Source organism: Dendrobates tinctorius, unplaced genomic scaffold, assembly GCF_039654945.1.
Source record: "Dendrobates tinctorius isolate UK_male_01 unplaced genomic scaffold, ASM3965494v1 ptg000011l, whole genome shotgun sequence".
Taxonomy (NCBI): domain Eukaryota; kingdom Metazoa; phylum Chordata; class Amphibia; order Anura; family Dendrobatidae; genus Dendrobates; species Dendrobates tinctorius.
The window spans coordinates 129,475,954-129,495,542 of record NW_027361679.1 but is presented as its reverse complement, the minus strand read 5'-3'; the positions used below and the strand labels follow the sequence as shown (position 1 = coordinate 129,495,542).

Sequence of the window (19,589 nt, the reverse complement as noted above, 5' to 3'; positions counted from 1 at the left end):
CGCGAGTCTCTCGCATCAATACCCGGCACTGCACATAGAAATTCATGCAGTTGAACACTCTGGTCCCGAGTACCGGCGGCAGTGCCAGGTATTGATGCGAGAGACTCGAGTGAGTTTCTCGCATTGCATTCGCAAGTGTGAGCCCGACCTTACACTGAAAGTCTCCTGATTATTGTTTAGTCATCTTACTGGGCTTCTGCTGAAGAATATTCTTTAGGGTCCTACTCTAGTCAAGTGTTCTTAAAGTGAGAATTAGTATCTGACTGAACAAACAAGAGGCCGTTCATACGCTAAACTACACAGAATTTGATTGGTTAGTGCACCCCTTGCAGCTTCAGTGTTTACACTGATTCAATTCCAAATGAAAGTTACTGGAAAATAGCAAAAGGAACACAAAAAAGAAAAATATTTCCACAAGGTAAAATATTTTAAACCAATAGTGTAACAAATATTGGGGTGTAAAGACGTTAGCAAAGAAACAATCTTTATCATCATGTAATTTTAAATGTAATTTTAATAGGAAAATGGCAGTTTGTAGTGCGTTGATGGAAAGGCGAAATTTCTGCAAAGTGGAATAATCTGCATTGTAGATTTCAAAAGATATTGCCCTATTTTGTCCTGAAGCTCTTCAAGATGTACTCTCATTGTAGCCAAATCTATGGGTTGGGAAGGAACGGTCACTTACTTCAGCTAAATAATGCTTGTTCTGGGTCATCCATAAAAGTCCACCACAAAATGCAGACTCTATGGTCAATTCCTTTGTGAACTGTATGTCTGGTAATTGTATAAAGAACACAAATTTTTATGTGCTGAAAAAACCCATCAAGGTACAGGAGCTAACAGCCCAAAACTGGAGTGACAAGCCAGGGCATAAGAGTGCAAACGGTAGACATATCCTATATATACAAGTTTCAGGATATTACAGATCACGTAGGGAGAACATAACTGCCCAGCTAGGGTTGTCACCGCAGCCGGGGAAATAGTCTGATAAAGAGTATCATGCTGATAAAGGTGCAGCAGACAAAGATGAGCATGATCCATAAGAGCCAGTTGACCGATTTCTTTGCATGCTGTTCCAGACGGTCTGATTCAGTCTTCAGCTTCTCAAAGTTCTGGTCTGCTAGTTTCAAAGATTGTGTAAGGGTCTAGATGAATAGAGAGATACGGTACATCAACGCAGTGCTTTTACATTCCCATCTCCAAGTACGTGTCCAGGTTTACGCAAATGCAATATTTATTGCCTTCAGCAAGCAATTTACCTGGTTGTCCTGTTTGATGACATTCTGTGCTGCTAAGGTGTTATTCTTAAGATTCTGAGTAAGACGTAACATCTCCTCGGCCAACTTTTCCTGCATGTTGTGGTGATGCTGTAGCATGGCATCAAGCTCTGCGGAGGACTGCTTGTCATCTGAAATTGAACCCCTGCAAGAAGTAAACGGTTCATTAATACGGTAACCCCTTGCTGCCAGATTTGTGATGAGCTTTTCTTGTACTCACTGCTTTACTTTCGCATTCCAGTGGATATTTTTATTATTACTTTAAGCAGCCATGGTTTCTGCAAATGGCTGTACAGCTACGTCTGATGGATGGCAAAAGCACAGGAGTTGTGCCATGTGCAGCACGAGCCAGCTGCTCTACACAAAATCTTGCCGTCTGTGCTCAAACTGGACATATTGGTGATCCCATTACTTCAACCCCTCAAATGCCACTGTCAATAGTAACAGTGGCAACAGTTTACTTTGTCAAAGAGCGATCGCTCTCTGTCAGCCCATTGGCTCCCCTACAACACGATCGCGGGCTGCTATGGTACCCCAAGGACTGATAATGGCCTCCATGTCTGTCGTATCCCTCAGTTTATTAGATCCCATCAGAAGTGGGGTCTAATAAGCTCTCAGTGAAACACAGACCGGTTAGATAGTGCCCTGTACAACACACACTGTATGTATTATCAATGCAATCAGAGGGTTGCTTGTTCAAAACCTCTTATAGGACTCAAGTATGGTAAAAAGAAAATATTATTATTAAGTGTTATAAAAAAATAAACAAAATCATTTTAATAATAAAAAAAATGATTTGATAAAAACAATCCCCTTGCAAAAACGGCACATATTTGGTATCAGTGTTCGTAACGACCCATACTATAAACTATATTATTATTCATCCTAGACAGTGAACATTGTTAAAAAAAAAAAACAAAAAAAAGTATTGCCTTTTTTTGTTCTTGTTTGACTGCCACAGAGTTAATAAAAAGTGATCAAAGAGTCAGATGTACCACAAAATGGCATCGATGAAAACTACAGCTTGTCACTAAAAAAAATAAGCCCGTATACAGCTCCGTCGATGGAATATTGTGAAATCTACGTCCATCAGAATTTGGCAACCCAAAGACAAGTGATTTGTTTTTTCAAAGAGCATATTAAGAGTACAAAAGTAATACAACTATATCAATCTCTACTGCCATATTTATACTGACCACGGAATCCTTTATGGAGCACAGTGAATAATGTCAAATTTAAAATGCAAAAAAAACCCCAAAGTGGCAGATTATATTTATATTCAAATCTGGCATTTATCACTTTCAGAACAGATTATAGCTTTTCTGCTGCAAAAGGCTAAAACTGAAATGGTGTGGCCCCCGCACCTCCTGACCAAAAATGCACTGACTATACCAATATATATCAGCAAGCAATAGTGATTAACCACATTAATCACAGTAAATATTGTGGTAATCATACACCCCCCCAGATTATAATCCCTGTAATTACTGCAGTACTTACCCACAATCCCACCTAAATTTATTAACAGAGCAAAAATAATCTGAAGTCATCATCAATCATATGCCCAATCAGCATTCCCACTACCTCCCACCGGTTATGGGCACAGACCCATGATGCCATGCACTAATCATCGTTCACATGCTCTTATGGAGGCATTACACTGCACAATCATTTCCCGATAATTAGACATTGTTATAGTTTCCAGGATATCTTTTTTTTTATGATTCCTTTTTTCATATTTGGATGCTTCAATAAATGTTAATACTTTTATCTATTTGGGGAAATTAATTCCTTCAGTGTTTTTTCAAGTTTTTATTGGTACAGTTTTAGAGTAGATGTGACTTTGTCATTTGCTTTTTACTCCATTTTTACTCCTCCCATCAGTCAAAGACTGTTTTTAATTAAAACTGGATCCTACCTACCCTGTAAACTGTTAAAGGGATTGCCCGGTCCAAACTAATAAGTCTGCAGTCACTCTGTGTGACTGCAAACTTATGAATCCCTCCCAGCGCACTCACTGTGCAATGCAGAGATTTACCGGTTTCACACCCAGGATCGGAGGGTATGTGTGTGTTATACATACTCCCGGCTAGTAAGTACAGCCTCGCTCTTCGTACGGGTGCCAATCCAAGTGTATGGAGTCAGGCTGCGCCCTCTTTATTTTCCCTGCAGCCGTTTACTTCCAGTATCTGAATGGCACTGTGAGTGGTTAAGAGTCACTGCTCAGTATACAGTAGCAAGGCGGTAATCATTCCCTGGCACTTTAATTGACCGCATGTTGTCCAGATATAAGCTGTGGGTGCAGGTTGTCGATCATTGTGCAGGGAAAGTGACTGGTGATATAATAACCTCTCAATGTACCACCTTAAACACTAAGACTGGAAACTCACAGCTGCAGGGAGAATTAGACTTCATTTTCTCCTTGTAGTTGCTGCACCAGTAATCCGATAAACAGAATTTAAAGGCCATTTACCTGCAGATTACCCCTATATCTGCAAATAAATGTTTTTAGCTGTGACACATTCAGTTTAGTTTGTACTAAAGCAACTTTTTCATAGGTCATTTTTTACAGATTATCTCAATGCAATTAGTATATTATCATCTGTATTAAATAAACATTTTGAAAAATATATAGGCAAAGTGGGATTATGCATATAACTGCAGAAAAATAGCATTTCTGGACATGACAAGAATACTTAAAGGGAATCTGTCACATTTTAGGCCTATAAGCTGCGGCCACCTCCATCAAGAGAAGAAAAATGAGTTAGATTATACTCACTGGGGGGCTGTAGGTGTCGGGGTCCGGTTCCTCAACAAGGCAGAGAAAGTACGCCTGTGCAGGAGCCGCGACAGAAGAAGGACTCGTATGGAGATGGGAGGCGCCAGACCGGACCGCGACACCCATCAGACCGCCCCCCGGTGAGTATAATCTAACTCGTTTTTCTAATTTTTCAGGTTACATTGGGGGCTTATCTACAACATTATAGAATGCTGTAGATAAGCCCCTGATGGCGGTGGCCGCATCTTATAGGCCAAAAAATGGCGTGACAGATTCCCTTTAAAAAGAGAATCCGTCAGTGGGATAATAACACCACCCAAACTAGATATATGAGCATACAGGTCTTTGCAGTATAAATCCATTAACCCCTTTATAACTTCCATCTGTGGCTGCATTCCAGAGTAATTAGCATTTTCATTCATATACAAATGAGGCATTAAGTGTTTTGGACATGACAGAGCTCTTAGAGATCCAGCCTCTCTTGATATTTTCGCTTTCCTCAGAGTAGTTGTGTCTGGGAAGTGTCTGTTTGCAAAGCCTATGGAGCTTCAGAACAAGGCTCCATAGGCTTTGTATGTCGGATTCTCTTGGACTAAGTTGGACGAACTTAATTTTTAATAACGTGGTCAACGATTGAAAGTGTCTTGTTTTATTTCTCTGTGTTTTGTGTACATGTTTTCTAGACTATGTCGGACCTGCGTGGGATTTTTAATATTTAAATACAGTAGTGAACCAGGGAAAGTGTTAGGGAGTGTTTGATTAAAGTAATTTTTTTGTGTATGTTTTTTATTACTGGGTTAGTAATGGAGGTGTCTGATGGACATCTCTCCATTACTAACTCCTGGGCTTGATGTCAGCTGTGTTTTTGGACAATTCACAGCTGACATCAACCCAAAAACCATTACTCTGATGGCCAAAGCACCAGGGCATCAGGATGAGTGCCAAGGCAAAGCACCAGAATTGAAGCCTCTCATGTGATGTTCTACATCTGGGGAGGTTGAGGGCTGGTGTTTTTAGACTGGGAAGAGCCCAATAGCCAGGCAACTTCCCAGCCTGATAGCAACTCTCAGCTGTCTAATTCACCTTTGCTGGTTACCAAATGTAATTTTCTTCATTTATGTATTAGGTTAATAGACGTACAATAAGCTCCTCACACTAACCACTAATGTGTTGTAGGGTTGTGAAATTATATAACTGCTGGATATCCATCTACAGTATTTTATAAAAGTGAGTACACCCCTCACATTTTTGTAAATATTTTAATATATTTGCATGGGATAACGCTGAAAATATGACACTGATACAATGTAAAGTAGTCAGTTTACAGCTTGTTTAACAGTGTAAATTTGGCGTACCCTCTAAATAACTCACCACATAGCCATTAATGTAAGTCTAAACCGCTAACAACAAAAAGTGAGTACACATCTAAGTGAAAATGGTCAAAATGTGCCCAATTAGCCATTACCCCTGTCATGTGACTCAGTGTTACAAAGTATCATGTGTGACCCAGTAGGGGTGTAACATTTGGTGTTATCGCTCTCACACTTTTCTCATACTAGTCACTGGAAGCTAAACATGGTGCCTCATGACAAAGAACTCTCTGAGGATCTGAAAAAAGAATTGATGCTCTACATAAAATGGCCTAGGTTATGAGAAGATTGCCAACAACCTTAAACTGAGCTGCATCACGGTGGCCAAGACCATAAAGCGGTTTATCAAGACCGGATCCACTCAGAACAACCCTCGCCATGGTTGACCAAAGAAGTTGACTGCATGTGCTCAGTGTCATAGCCAGAGGTTATCTTTTCAAAATAGATGTATGAGTGCTGCCAGCATTGCTCCAGAGGTTAAAGGGGTGGGGGTCAGCTTGTCAGTGCTCAGACCATATGCCACACTCTACATCAATTGGTATGCATGGCTGTCATCCCAGAAGTAAGCCACTTCTAAAGATTATGCACAAGAAAGCCCACAAACAGTTTGCAGAAGACAAGCAGACTAAGGACAAGGATCACTGTAATCATGTCCTTATTGGAATCATGTCTGATAAGACCAAGATAAACTTATTTAGTTCAAATGGTGTCAAGCGTGTGTGGCGTGTGTGGCGGCTACCAGGTGAGGACTACAAACTCAATTGTGTCTTGTCTGAAAAACATGAATGAAATAACTAAACAGGTCCAAAATATATCAAAAAGACTTACAACAGACCCTTCAACTAATTACAACCGCTTTAATTAATAAATGTCTAAAAGTGGATGGGGCTTTATCAATCAGGGGTAGGTCACATACATGAGGGATAGGGATTCTGGTCTTAGCTTAGCCTGCCTTGCCTCTGAGGTTGGCACCCTTGAAAGCGATATGGCGCCCCCCACTCAACATCGGCTTGCCCTCAGTGACCCTGTTATACCCTACAGAAAAGTAGCACCACCGTGAACAATCAAATAAAAAGGTAATTGTTGTTACATAAACGTCAACCTAAATAAAATTCAAATTTATGACAATACATTCGGGGAGATAATCCTATGAAAGATTATAAGTATGTATTGTCTTATTAGCCAAACAATTAGTAAGTATATCACATATGCCTTATTAACCAGTTAGTATTGTGAGCACTATTTAAGATAACCAGACTAGATGATGTCTGGGTTTTGATCCTGTATTTTTCTTAGCGAACATATAAAAGTATTTTGCACTTACCCAATGGCCTTAACGGGAATCTGTCAGCAGGATTGTGCATAGTAACCTACACACAGTGTCAGGTCAGTTCCGTTATACTGAATAAAATGATACTATGGTTGATGAAATCCGACTTCTTGTTGTTTCTTAATCTTTATTTTCAGTTTTGTGTTAATGAGATTCTCGTACCCTAAAACGGGGTTCATGTATGTGGTGCTCTGATTATCTATTCATAATGCAGACTGCTGACAGGTCACTGATCCCTCACTGACCTGCCCCCTAGATTACACAATGAATATACTAATGTATGTATTTGAAAAAAAGCATGTCACTTAATCAAAATGGTGGCGCCTGCGCACTCTCTCTTATCGGTTAGTGCTCATTACCTTCCTGTGTTTCAGAGAAAAAAAATCACTATCAATATGGTGCCATCGGGTGCTCCTGCGCATTAGCATCTTTCGTGTAAGCGCCGCCAGGAAGAAGCACTTGCGAAACGTGCGTCGGGGTTCGGAGGTTCAGCGTGTCACTGGACATTGGATCTACACTGTGGACACAAGCCCAGGTAATAAGTATAGGACAGGGGATGTTCATTGTCTGAATATTGATTTAATGTCAGGGACGCAGAGATGGCAAAAGAAATTGTGATTTCTATTGATGGCAAAACTGTGTTTTTCAGTAAATCTGTGCCTCTGTGATGCCTAGCACGAATGCTGCACTTTTCTACGCATGCGTACTTTGATATATGCATGTCAAACTATTGCTTTCAATTTAGGTGTATTTTTATTAGAGCAATGGAATAGAGCTGTTCATTGAACCATATGTGCTTGTGCTTAGTGTAGGCATCAAAGAATATTCACAATAGTTAAGTTGGTATACTGATTAGATTTATGCGGGATTGAGTGAATAATTGCAGTAATTTTTTGCGACCTGTTTTTTTTTTCCCTGGGTATTTATGTGACCTATTTCAGCTGACCTCTTTATATTTATGGTTTGAGGCACCTATTTTATTATTTGTCTATATTATGTTGTATTTTAATTGTTCTTATAAAATTGATATTTTTTTTACTATCTTCTATGAGAAACACTTCCTGGTCTAAATATAGTTGATGGGCTATATGATCAATATGTTTGTATATTATGTGGAGTGTTGACCATCCTTTCTATAGAATAAATTTATTACTTAATTGAGGGTCTATGGGGAGCACAGAAAACTCTGCGTACCCGCAAAAGAAAGGGACATGCTGCGGATTAAAACACACACTGTAGGTGACTTTACGTTGTGTTAAAAAGCACAGATGGCAGTGATTTCTATAAATCCCATCCACTTTCCTGAAACTGAAAGGCGCTGCGTTTTTGATGCAGAAAAAATATGCAGCATCAAAAACGCCCCAAAAGCTAATCGTGGGAATGTAGCCCTACAGAAGAAACATTGTCCTGATGTGAAAAAAAGGAAAATTACAAACCTGTAAAGAAATGTTTTACCCATTGGGTGTTGTTGGTGATAGAATGGTAAGACTGCAGTTGTAGGTTAAAATATAGCAGCACGTCCTCATAAAAATGGCCACTACTGTTGTGTAAGAACATACACTAATAAGTACAACCAATTCTCAACATCACTGAGTCTTGCTTCACTTTATCAATGAGTCAATGGTTTGTGCGGATAATCCTCAAGGTTTTCCAATTATTTTTTAAGTAATTAGAGATTACTTAATGCTATTGCCGTTACTTACTTCCTTTTTCTTGGATATACTTCCACCGAACCTAGCAAATATAAAAGATGCTTGAAATTAGTTGAAATAAGTTGCAGAATGAATTAACTAATCATAGATGATCATTTTTTGTAAAATGAAATATTACACTTACAATCAATTGCAGCCTCAGAGGTTTACTTTTTAACCATATGGGCTATAATCTTGAAATTCAATACCCTCATCTTGGCACCTTAACTTAGATCAGGAGGACCAGTACCAAATCTGTATAGGAGGGTTCTGAAGAGAAGTTATGTTCAATTATATATTAGTGTACATAAAAATCTAATATATCTATGCATAATATCAGTTGTAAACAGATCTCCCATACAGTGCTGATCCGGAAGATGTTTAGCGCACTTATTTAATACATGGCAATGTGATTTAGTTACAATCAACAAGAAAAATAATCAAGAACCAAAAAAACTTCACAGTTAAGATCTAGAAATTTTTTTTTTAATTGTCTCTTCCAATGCAGAATATATGAATATATATATATATATTGTAAGGTAGCGCTGTCATTCGGGTAGGGGATACTCGCTTGGCAGCCAAATCATCACATCCGGCATGGGTTTGTCATAAAACAATCCCAGTCCATGCGGTTTATTTAGGCATCATAAACCATGACCAGCAACATAAAGTTCATATTAACAGCATGGCGTCCATGACAGAGCTTCACTCCGTTATCCCTGTGGTCACACAGGTTGTGCCATGTCCAGCACACAGGCTCTCTTAGTCTACTTTCACACTAGCGTTGGCCGACGGACGTCGCAATGCGTCGTTTTGGCGAAAAAACGCATCCTGCAAAGTTGCCCGCAGGATGCGTTTTTTCTCCATAGACTTGCATTAGCGTCGCATTGCGACGTATGGCCACACGTCACATCCTTCGTGCGACGGATGCGTCGTGTTTTTGCGGGCGTGACGCACACAAAAACGTTACATGTAACGTTTTTTTGTGCGTCGTGTCCGCCATTTTCGACCGCGCATGCGCGTCCGAAACTCCGCCCCCTCCTCCCTGAACATTACAATGGGGCAGTGGATGCGTTGAAAAACTGCATCCGCTGCCCCGTTGTGTAAAACTTTCACAGCGTGCGACGGTACGTCGGCACGACGCAGTGCGACATCCGTCGGCCGACGCTAGTGTGAAAGTAGCCTTAGCCTCACAGTTATATCCCCTCTCTGGGTTTACCTCATGGCTGCTTCACCACACTGCAGACATCCATTCCCTCCAGGGAACTATCAGGCACGTGCAGTCATTAACACAGCGTTCACTTGCTGTCAGGAAGACAGCCCCATCTCTCTCAGACGGGACCTTCCAAAACGGACCAACCAGGTCCCAGCATTCACTCCATGTGACCTACCCTGGCCACCTAATATGGTCTGTAGCCACGCCCACCGGGTCACATTTCTATGACCTCATCACAGGTCCTTCAACCACTCATACACACTTTACAATAGCGTTCTTAAACACACCCCCTGGGTGGGTAGGTAGGTAACTGGTTCCGCCCGTCTCACCAGTTACCTGGAGACTTCCCAAACACATTGGAACGAAAGATCAGCTCTGCTGATCAGCACATAAGCAAGCCTCCATCCCAAGGCCACCCACCTTGAGATACATAACGATCCTTTAGCACCCTGCTCCTGTTACCACTCTGGACAAAGCTATCCGTTCGTCCTGAGACACCCACACAGCGGTCACTACACCACTATATATATATATATATATATATATATATATATATACACACATACATACACACACACACATACATATATATATATATATATATATATATACACACATACATACACACATACATACACACACACACACACACACACAGGTGCTTCTCACAAGCTTATAATGTCAAAAAGTGAATTTATTTCAGTTCTTCAATACAAAAAGTGAAACTCATATTATATACAGTCATTACAAGCAGAGTGATCTATTTCAAGAGTTTATTTCTGTTAATGTTGATGATTATGGCTTACAGCCAATGAAAAACCGAAAGTCATTATCTAAGTAAATTAGAATACTTTGTACAGTTGTGGCAAAAGTATTGAGACCCCTGCAATTTTGTCAGATAATACTCCGTTTCTTCCTGAAAATGATTGCAAACACAAATTCTTTGGTATTATCATTTAATTTGTCTTAAATGAAAAAACACAAAAGAGAATGAAGCAAAAAGCAAAACGTTGATCATTTCACACAAAACTCCAAAAATGGGCCAGACAAAAGTATTGGCACCTTCAGCCTAATACTTGGTTGCGCAACCTTTAGCCAAAATAACTGCGACCAACCGCTTCCGGTAACCATCAATGAGTTTCTTACTACTGTATGCTCTGCTGGAATTTTAGACCATTCTTCTTTGGCAAACTGCTCCAGGTCCCTGATATTAGAAGGGTGCCTTCTCCAAACTGCCATTTTTTAGATCTCTCCACAGGTGTTCTATGGGATTCAGGTCTGGACTCATTGCTGGCCACCTTAGAAGTCTTCAGTGCTTTCTCTCAAACCATTTTCTAGTGATTTTTGAAGTGTGTTTTGGGTCATTGTCCTGCTGGAAGACCCATGACCTCTGAGGGAGACCCAACTTTCCCACACTGGGCCCTACATTATGCTGCAAAATTTGTTGGTAGTCTTCAGACTTCATATGCCATGCACACGGTCAAGCAGTCCAGTGCCAGAGGCAGCAAAGCAACCCCAAAACATCAGGGAACCTCCGCCATGTTTGACTGTAGGGACCGTGTTTTTTTCTTTGAATACCTCTTTTTTTCTCCTGTAAACTCTATGTTGATGCCTTTGCCCAAAAAGCTCTACTTTTGTCTCATCTGACCAGAGAACATTCTTCCAAAACGTTTTAGGCTTTTTCAGGTAAGTTTGGCAAACTCCAGCCTGTTTTTGTTTATGTCTCGGGGTAAGAAGTGGGGTCTTCCTGGGTCTCCTACCATACAGTCCCTTTTCATTCAGACGTTGACGGATAGTACGGGTTGACACTGTTGTACCCTCGGACTGCAGGGCAGCTTGAACTTGTTTGGATGTTAGTCGAGGTTCTTTATCCAACATCCGCACAATATTGCGTTGAAATCTCTTGTCAATTTTTCTTTTCCGTCCACATCTACGGAGGTTAGCCACAGTGCCATGGGCTTTAAACTTCTTGATGACACTGCGCACGGTAGACACAGGAACATTCAGGTCTTTGGAGATGGACTTGTAGCCTTGAGATTGCTCATGCTTCCTCACAATTTGGTTTCTCAAGTCCTCAGACAGTTCTTTGGACTTCTTTCTTTTCTCCATGCTTAATGTGGTACACACAAGGACACAGGACAGAGGATGAGTCAACTTTAATCCATGTCAACTGGCTGCAAGTGTGATTTGCTTATTGCCAACACCTGTTAGGTGCCACAGGTAAGTTACAGGTGCTGTTAATTACACAAATTAGAGAAGCATCACATGATTTTTCGAACAGTGCCAATACTTTTGTCCACCCTCTTTTTTATGTTTGGTGTGGAATTATATCAAATTTGGCTTTAGGACAATTCTTTTTGTGTTTTTTCATTTAAGACAAATTAAGGTGAAGATAATACCAAAGAATTTGTGTTTGCAATCATTTTCAGGAAGAAACTGAGTATTATCTGACAAAATTGCAGGGGTGTCAATACTTTTGGCCACAACTGTAACACCAGCTTGAAAAATGATTTTACCATTCAAAATGTTGGCCTACTGAAATGTATGTTCAGTAAATGCTCTCAATACTTGCTCAGGGCTCCTTTGGCATCAATTACTGCATCAATGCGGCGGGGCATGGAGGCGATCAGCCTGTGGTACTTCTGAGGTGTTATGGTAGCCCAGGCTGCTTTGATAGCAGCCTTCAGCTCGTCTGCATTGTTGGGTCTGGTGTCTCTCTTCAATGAATATTTATTTCTCTTAAATAGCAACACACGTGACCGCCGGCAGCAGCAGTAGGCCGGTGGCTGACACTGCGCTCTACTGAAGAGTAATGAATACTCACTGCGATGCAAAGTCCCGGTGAGTATTCCAGCAGCTGTGCTCTGCTTGTGAGCAGCGCATGTCGTCCCTGCCATGCACTGGTTACAAGCATTAAGCAGTTGCTGGCACCGGAGCAGGATGCTGTGAAGGAGCGCAGGGAAGGTAAGTGTAATGGTTTGTTTTTTTAAATGTTTTCTGATGCAGCCATGCATACCAGGATGGGGGTGGGGGACAATTTTAAGGATGGGGCCGTGCATACCAGAATAGGGATGAGGCCATGCATACTAGTGTGGTTCCACTATTACTCCCCAGCAACATGCCCGCTGTCTTGGGGTCCCCCACATCCGATCACTGGCTCACTCTTGTTATCTGCACCTCAAATACATTTCTAGAATTTGACCTTTTCTTACTTTTGACTCCGCAAAAACTCTTACTGTTTCTCTTTTTCATTCTCGTCTCGACTATTGTAACTCTCTTCTAATCGGTCTCCCTCTTAACAAACTCTCCCCCCTCCAATCTGTCTTGAATGCTGCTGCCAGGATCATATTCCTCGCCAATCGTTACAGCGATGCCTCTACCATGTGCCAGTCATTACACTGGCTACCCATCCACTCCAGAATCCAGTACAAACTTATTACCCTCGCCCACAAAGCTCTTCATGGCTCAGCACCACCCTACATCTCCTCCTTTATTTCAGTATACCATCCTACCCGTGCCCTCCGTTCTGCTGATGACCTGAGGTTAGCATCCACAATAATCAGAACCTCCCACTCCCGTCTCCAAGACTATACACGTGCTGTGCCAATTCTTTGTAATGCACTTCCCAGGTCAATACGATTAGTCCCCAATCCCCACAATTTTAAGCTCGCCCTGAAAACTCATTTATTCAGACTGGCCTACCGCCTCAACACATTAGCCTAATCTATCCCTGTGTGGCACAGCCAAAAGTTTTACCATAATCAGGTTCCCCGCATCATGTTCCCACATGCTTTAAGCATCCATTAGCCCTCTGTGTCTGTACTGTTACACCACTTAACATTATGGCTGGTCCATACAATCAGGGCAACTATTACCACCCACCTTTCGTGTCTCCCTTTTTTCCTCCTAGATTGTAAGCTTGCGAGCAGGGCCCTCATTCCTCTTGGTATCTGTTATGATCTATGTGATTATTGTTATGCTGTAATGTCTATTGTCTGTGCAAGTCCCCTCTGAAATGTAAAGTTCTGCGGAATATGTCGGCGCTATAGAAATAAAATTTATTATTATACTAGGATGAGATGGGGGGGCCTTGCATACCAGGATAGGGATGGGGCCATGCATACTAGGACGAGATGGGGGGGCCATGCATACCAGGATAGGGATGGGGCCATGCATACTAGGACGAGATGGGGGGGCCATGCATACCAGGATAGGGATGAGGCCATGCATACTAGGACGAGAAGTGGGGGGGCATGCATACCAGGATAGGGATGAGGCCATTCATACTAGGACGAGATGGGGGCCATGCATACCAGGATAGGGATGGGGCCATACATACAAGGACAAGATGGCGGCCCTGCATACCACGATAGGGATGGGGCCATACATACTAGGACAAGATGGGGGCCCTGCATACCAGAATAGGGATGGGGCCGTGCACACTAGTATAGGGATGAGGGCGATCAAAACTGCCAGGATAAGGATGAAGGATTGATGCATACCAGGATAGGGATGAGGGAGCCATGTGTATCAAGATGGGGATGAGGGGACCATGTGTATCAGGATCCTCTAAAACTTAGGTGCGTCTCATAGTCCGAAAACCCCACAAGCAAATTGCAGCGATTAAAAAAATAACAGACCACTTACTGTTTGACGGTGATGTAGTCTGCAAGGGAGAAAAAAAGAAAAGGATCAGAAAATGTACAACAGTTTATGCCTAAATTAGAAGGCCTATATTGCCTAAAAGATATCAATACTACAAAAAGGACAGAAGAAAAATAGTGGAACAAACATGAATATATTTATATAAAAGAGATAATATAGCTATTCTTTTCAGATATTTATACACATTAGACACCTGTTGGTCGATCGTTTGGTTAACAGTCACTTTGGCCATCTCCCTGATACACAGGAGTGTGCAATAGGCCAAACTCTCATGTATATTCCCCTTTGAGAAAGCCACCGAGAGAGATGCTTGGTGGCGGATTATCTCCGGGAGCATGAAAAAATTGGCAGTCCAAGATTGGACATGTCTGATTGACATCTCCTCCGTCAGTCAGTTGACTGATACACCATACACAATAGTGTCGGCTGAACCAGACTATATTAATGTGTATGGAAGGGTAAACTTACAGCAGTACGTCTGTCATATTCTTCTACTAACCGGTAACCTGTTCACACAGACATTCTACCACCATGTGCAATTAAAAAAGGTCCTTGAGCAAACCAATATGCAGGATTGATCTCAAAATCTTCATCATGTCAATTCTGTGGATTTACAGCATAGATGGAACCACTTGCAGTGCATATAGTATGAAATCTGCATGTAATACATAGGGATTTTGCTGCAAATCAGTGACAGAATCTTCAGAGGATCTTTTCCGCCACATATGGTCGTACTCTTGGCCTTGTATTTCAAAAGGCACATCTATGTGAATGAGTATTAGCGACTGATCTATCGTACTGAGGGGTCAGGTTATAGTTCTCTTACAGTAGGTTTCTGAAACTTTCATGAATGACGAAGCGAATAATAAAAGAAGCACCTGTGGGGGTAGATTTATAGGCTCTGTGAGAGTGTAACGGAGATTGGGTAATATACAGATTTTTCTACATTATATGAGAGCAGTATGATGTAGAGGCAGAAACCCTGATTACAGCGATGTGTCACTTAGTTTACTGGGTGCAGCAACTGTGATTAAATCACAGTTTTCTCTGCTGCAGATGAAGCAGTGCTCTGATGATTGACAAGTTTTTGTGCATACTGTACATTGACAGAAAGCTGCTATACACAGCAAAAGACAACTAGTCCTGTTAGTGATGATATCCTGCTGATAAAAAACTGATAGGATTGAAACAACAGCACAAAGCGTTATACGATGGACTACTTGCTAGAGATGGGGTGCACCTTACGAAGACTGGAAAGCATGTATTTGGAAGTCGCCTTGCTACACTTGTAAGGAGAGCTTTAAACTAGAACAACATGGGAAGGGAAGCAAAAGACCAGAAAAAGCCATACACCTGACAAATGCTATTGAGAACTCTGCTATTAGAAGTGGAAAGGAAGAACAAAGACGAAAGAATCTAATTAATAAAAATATTGGAGAAAGAGAAACCAATCACAAACTAAAATGTTTCTATACTAATGCACAAAGCATGGGCAACAAACAAGGAGAATTGGAACTACTAACACAGGAAAAGAAATATGATGTCATTGGAATCACTGAAACTTGGTGGGACAATACACATGATTGGAATACAAGACTAGAAGGCTACAACTTATTTGCAAGAAACAGACTTGATAAACGAGGAGGAGGTGTCGCATTGTATGTTAGAAACGCGTATATCTGCACAGAGATTGAAGCTTCAGAGACTGGGAGTTCTGTGGAAACTGTTTGGGTAAGAATACAAGGAAAGAACAATGGAAAGGACACCATTGTAGGCATTTACTACAGGCCGCCTGTGCAAGCTGAAGATATGGATGAACTCTTTATGCATCAAATGGCCAAGTTCTCCAAAAAATATGACATAGTTGTCATGGGAGATTTCAACTATCCAGACATTTGTTGGGAATCTCTCTCAGGCAAAACTAACAGGTCAAGGAAATTCTTATCCTCTCTTGCTGACAACTTTATCTTCCAAAAGGTAAGGGAGAAAACAAGGGGAACTGCTACCTTGGATCTAATCCTTATAAACAGGGAGGAAATGGTTGAGGAGGTAAAAGTGGCTGGGACCCTAGGAGGTAGCGACCATGCTATTTTAGAATTTTGGATAACTAGAGGCGGAAGACCTGTGAAGACTCAGACGTCAAGATTAGATTTCAGAAAGGCAGATTTTAAGGGATTCAGAAAGAGAATTGGAGGGATCCAATGGCTGGATATCCTTAAAGACAAAAATGTCCAGGAAGGATGGGAAATCTTGAAAAATGAAATTCTCAAAGCACAGTTGTTAACAATTCCAAAAAGAGGGAAGAATAGGAAGCATTTAAGGCAACCAGGATGGATGAACACAGAACTTAAGCACATGCTAAAAAGGAAGAAAAATATGTTTATAAAATGGAAAGAGGGAGGCATATCTAAAGAAGAATATAATGCTGTCTGCAGAACCTGCAGGGCACAAATAAGATTATCTAAAGCTGAAAATGAATTGAGGCTTGCAAGAGATGTCAAAAGCAATAATAAAGGATTTTGGGGATATGTCAAAAGTAAAAGAAAAGTCAAAGATGCTATAGGATTTTTACAGGATGAAAATGATGAAATGGTAAGACAGGATGTTGAGAAGGCTGAACTTTTAAATTCCTATTTTGCATCTGTTTTCTCTCAGAAAGGAAATGTAACATCAACTGTTATTCACTGTCCTATTAAGGGAATAGAAGAATCCAGGATATCTATAAACAGAAAGACAGTGAGGAAACACTTAGCTAACCTAAATGAATTCAAGTCTCCAGGTCCAGATGAATTACACCCCAGAGTACTGAAAGAGATAGCAGAAGAAATTTTTGAACCCCTCTCCATAATCTTTGAAAATTCTTGGAGAACAGGAGAAGTGCCAGAAGACTGGAGAAGAGCAAATGTTGTTCCTATCTTCAAAAAGAGGAAGAAGGTGGACCCAGGCAACTATAGGCCGGTGAGTCTGACTTCTATACCAGGAAAGATCTTTGAACAAATTATTAAACAACATGTATGTCAATACCTGGATAAGAATGAAGTGATTAAACAGAGTCAGCATGGGTTTGTAGCTAATAAGTCATGTCAGACTAACTTAATTTCCTTCTATGACGGTATCACTGATTGGGTGGATCAAGGAAATGCTGTAGATATAGTATATCTTGACTTCAGCAAAGCATTTGACAAAGTCTCTCATACAATCCTTATTGAAAAAATGACTAAGTATGGAATGGACAAGGCAACTGTTAGGTGGATTCATAACTGGCTTAGTGCTCGGACCCAAAGAGTGGTCGTAAATGGCTGCACATCCAGTTGGAAGAATGTCTCAAGTGGGGTACCACAGGGCTCTGTCCTGGGCCCTATATTGTTCAACATCTTTATCAACGATTTAGATGAAGGAATTGAGGGTAAACTGATTAAATTTGCTGATGACACAAAGCTAGGAGGGATAGCTAATACTAGAGAAGAGAGAGAGAGGATTCAAAAAGATTTAAATAAACTGGAGAAGTGGGCAGCAACTAACAGAATGGTTTTTAACAGGGAGAAATGCAAAGTACTACATCTGGGCAATAAAAATGAAAAAAGCATATATAGAATGGGAGGAATAGGGCTAAGTGACAGCACATGTGAAAAAGACTTGGGTATACTAATAGATCACAGACTGAATATGAGTCAACAGTGTGATGCAAAAGCAAAAAACGCAAATGCAATTCTAGGATGTATTAACAGAAGCATACAGTCTAGATCACGTGAAGTCATTACTTCCCTCTACTCCTCTTTGGTCAGACCTCATCTGGAATATTGTGTCCAGTTTTGGGCGCCACATTTTAAAAAAGACATCAACAAACAAACTGGAGCAAGTTCAGAAAAGAGCGACCAGAATGGTGACCGGTCTGCAAACCCTGTCTTATGAGGAAAGGTTGCAGGATTTGGGAATGTTTAGTTTGCAAAAGAGAAGACTGAGAGGAGACTTAATAGCTGTCTACAAATATCTAAAGGGCTGTCACATTGTAGAAGGATCAACTTTATTCTCATTTGCACAAGGAAAGACTAGAAGCAATGGGATGAAACTGAATGGGAGGAGACACAGATTAGATATTAGAAAAAACTTTTTGACAGTTAGAGTGATCAATGAGTGGAACAGGCTGCCACGAGAAGTGGTGAGTTCTCCTTCAATGGAAGTCTTCAAACAGAGGCTGGACAGACATCTGACTGGGATGATTTAGCGAATCCTGCTTTGAGCAGGGGGTTGGACCAGATGGCCCAGGAGGTCCCTTCCAACTCTACGATTCTATGATTCTAAGTGAAACATCACTGGAATCAGGATCTCAGCCTCTAGCATGCTGTTCTCAAAATGCGGATTGATTTCATTTGAAAAAAGAGAAACTGTCAGAAAAGTCTATATTTGTGATCCGATTGGTTGGTATGGGCAACAAGATTTTTCTTTTTTTTCCACACGGCCCAATGTTCTTTTTCTAGAATTAAGAACTTTTTCTGATGCTGCACATATTGCAGTAAGTTTACAAACATCCCCAAGGCAAGTACAAACAAGACCTTGTCTGCTGTTCAAGGCTGTAACAGTAGTGTTACAAAAATGTATTTAGTCATGGGAGAAGAGACTTTTCAATCCGTTTCTGTTAGCAAACAACAGCTATCTTGACCTTGATTACTCTGAGAACGACGTGGAATCACTTTCAAAACAACCATTTTATTATTGGCTTACTGAGACTAAATAAAATGATGCAATGCTGTGCAAATATGAGATGGCATTTATCAAAGTAGTCGCTGTAAATAGGAACCGATAAAATAATACAGAGCGAGAAAAAAGGGGTGTGAGACGAGCGCACGTAGGGCGACAGCGAGAGGTACAGATGAGAAGGGAGCTATGGAGTTCTCAGCTGATAGGGTGGGATTGGCCAATAATTGGCCACGAATGCCACAGTTGCTGCAGTCCCGTCAGCAAATGAAGGCTAACCCTTGTTTGCACATCGATTAATAGAAAAAGGAGACTGACGCTTCGAAGTAGACTGCGCTGCTATATGACGGAAGCGGCTCAAGAGCGGAATACAGCAGCGCCAAATCTCCTTTTTCTATTAATAATTCAGAAAGCACATACTCATCATTACACTTATTACACCTCTTAAAATAAGTCTACTATTTTTATATTACACCCCTCTGGATATACAGTCACCTTACAGACCTAGTAAGCAATTCTGTAACTATAATAGCTGCAACTATATAAAGAGAACTTGACAGGTCCCC

At 41.0% G+C, this 19,589-nt stretch overlaps 1 protein-coding gene across 1 annotated transcript in view; it reads right to left on the bottom strand.

The window, feature by feature from the left end:
• Nucleotides 1–496: 496 nt before the first annotated feature.
• USE1 (unconventional SNARE in the ER 1) overlaps nucleotides 497–19,589 on the bottom strand; it is a 93,030-nt gene continuing 73,937 nt past the window's right edge. The window contains exons 5-8 of the mRNA XM_073547813.1: nucleotides 14,311–14,329; nucleotides 8,460–8,490; nucleotides 1,260–1,422; nucleotides 497–1,145 (exon numbers count right to left, since the gene is read on the bottom strand). Of these exons, the coding sequence (XP_073403914.1) occupies nucleotides 963–1,145; nucleotides 1,260–1,422; nucleotides 8,460–8,490; nucleotides 14,311–14,329 (396 nt within the window). The 3' untranslated portion in view covers nucleotides 497–962. The remainder of the gene's footprint in view (nucleotides 1,146–1,259; nucleotides 1,423–8,459; nucleotides 8,491–14,310; nucleotides 14,330–19,589) is intronic.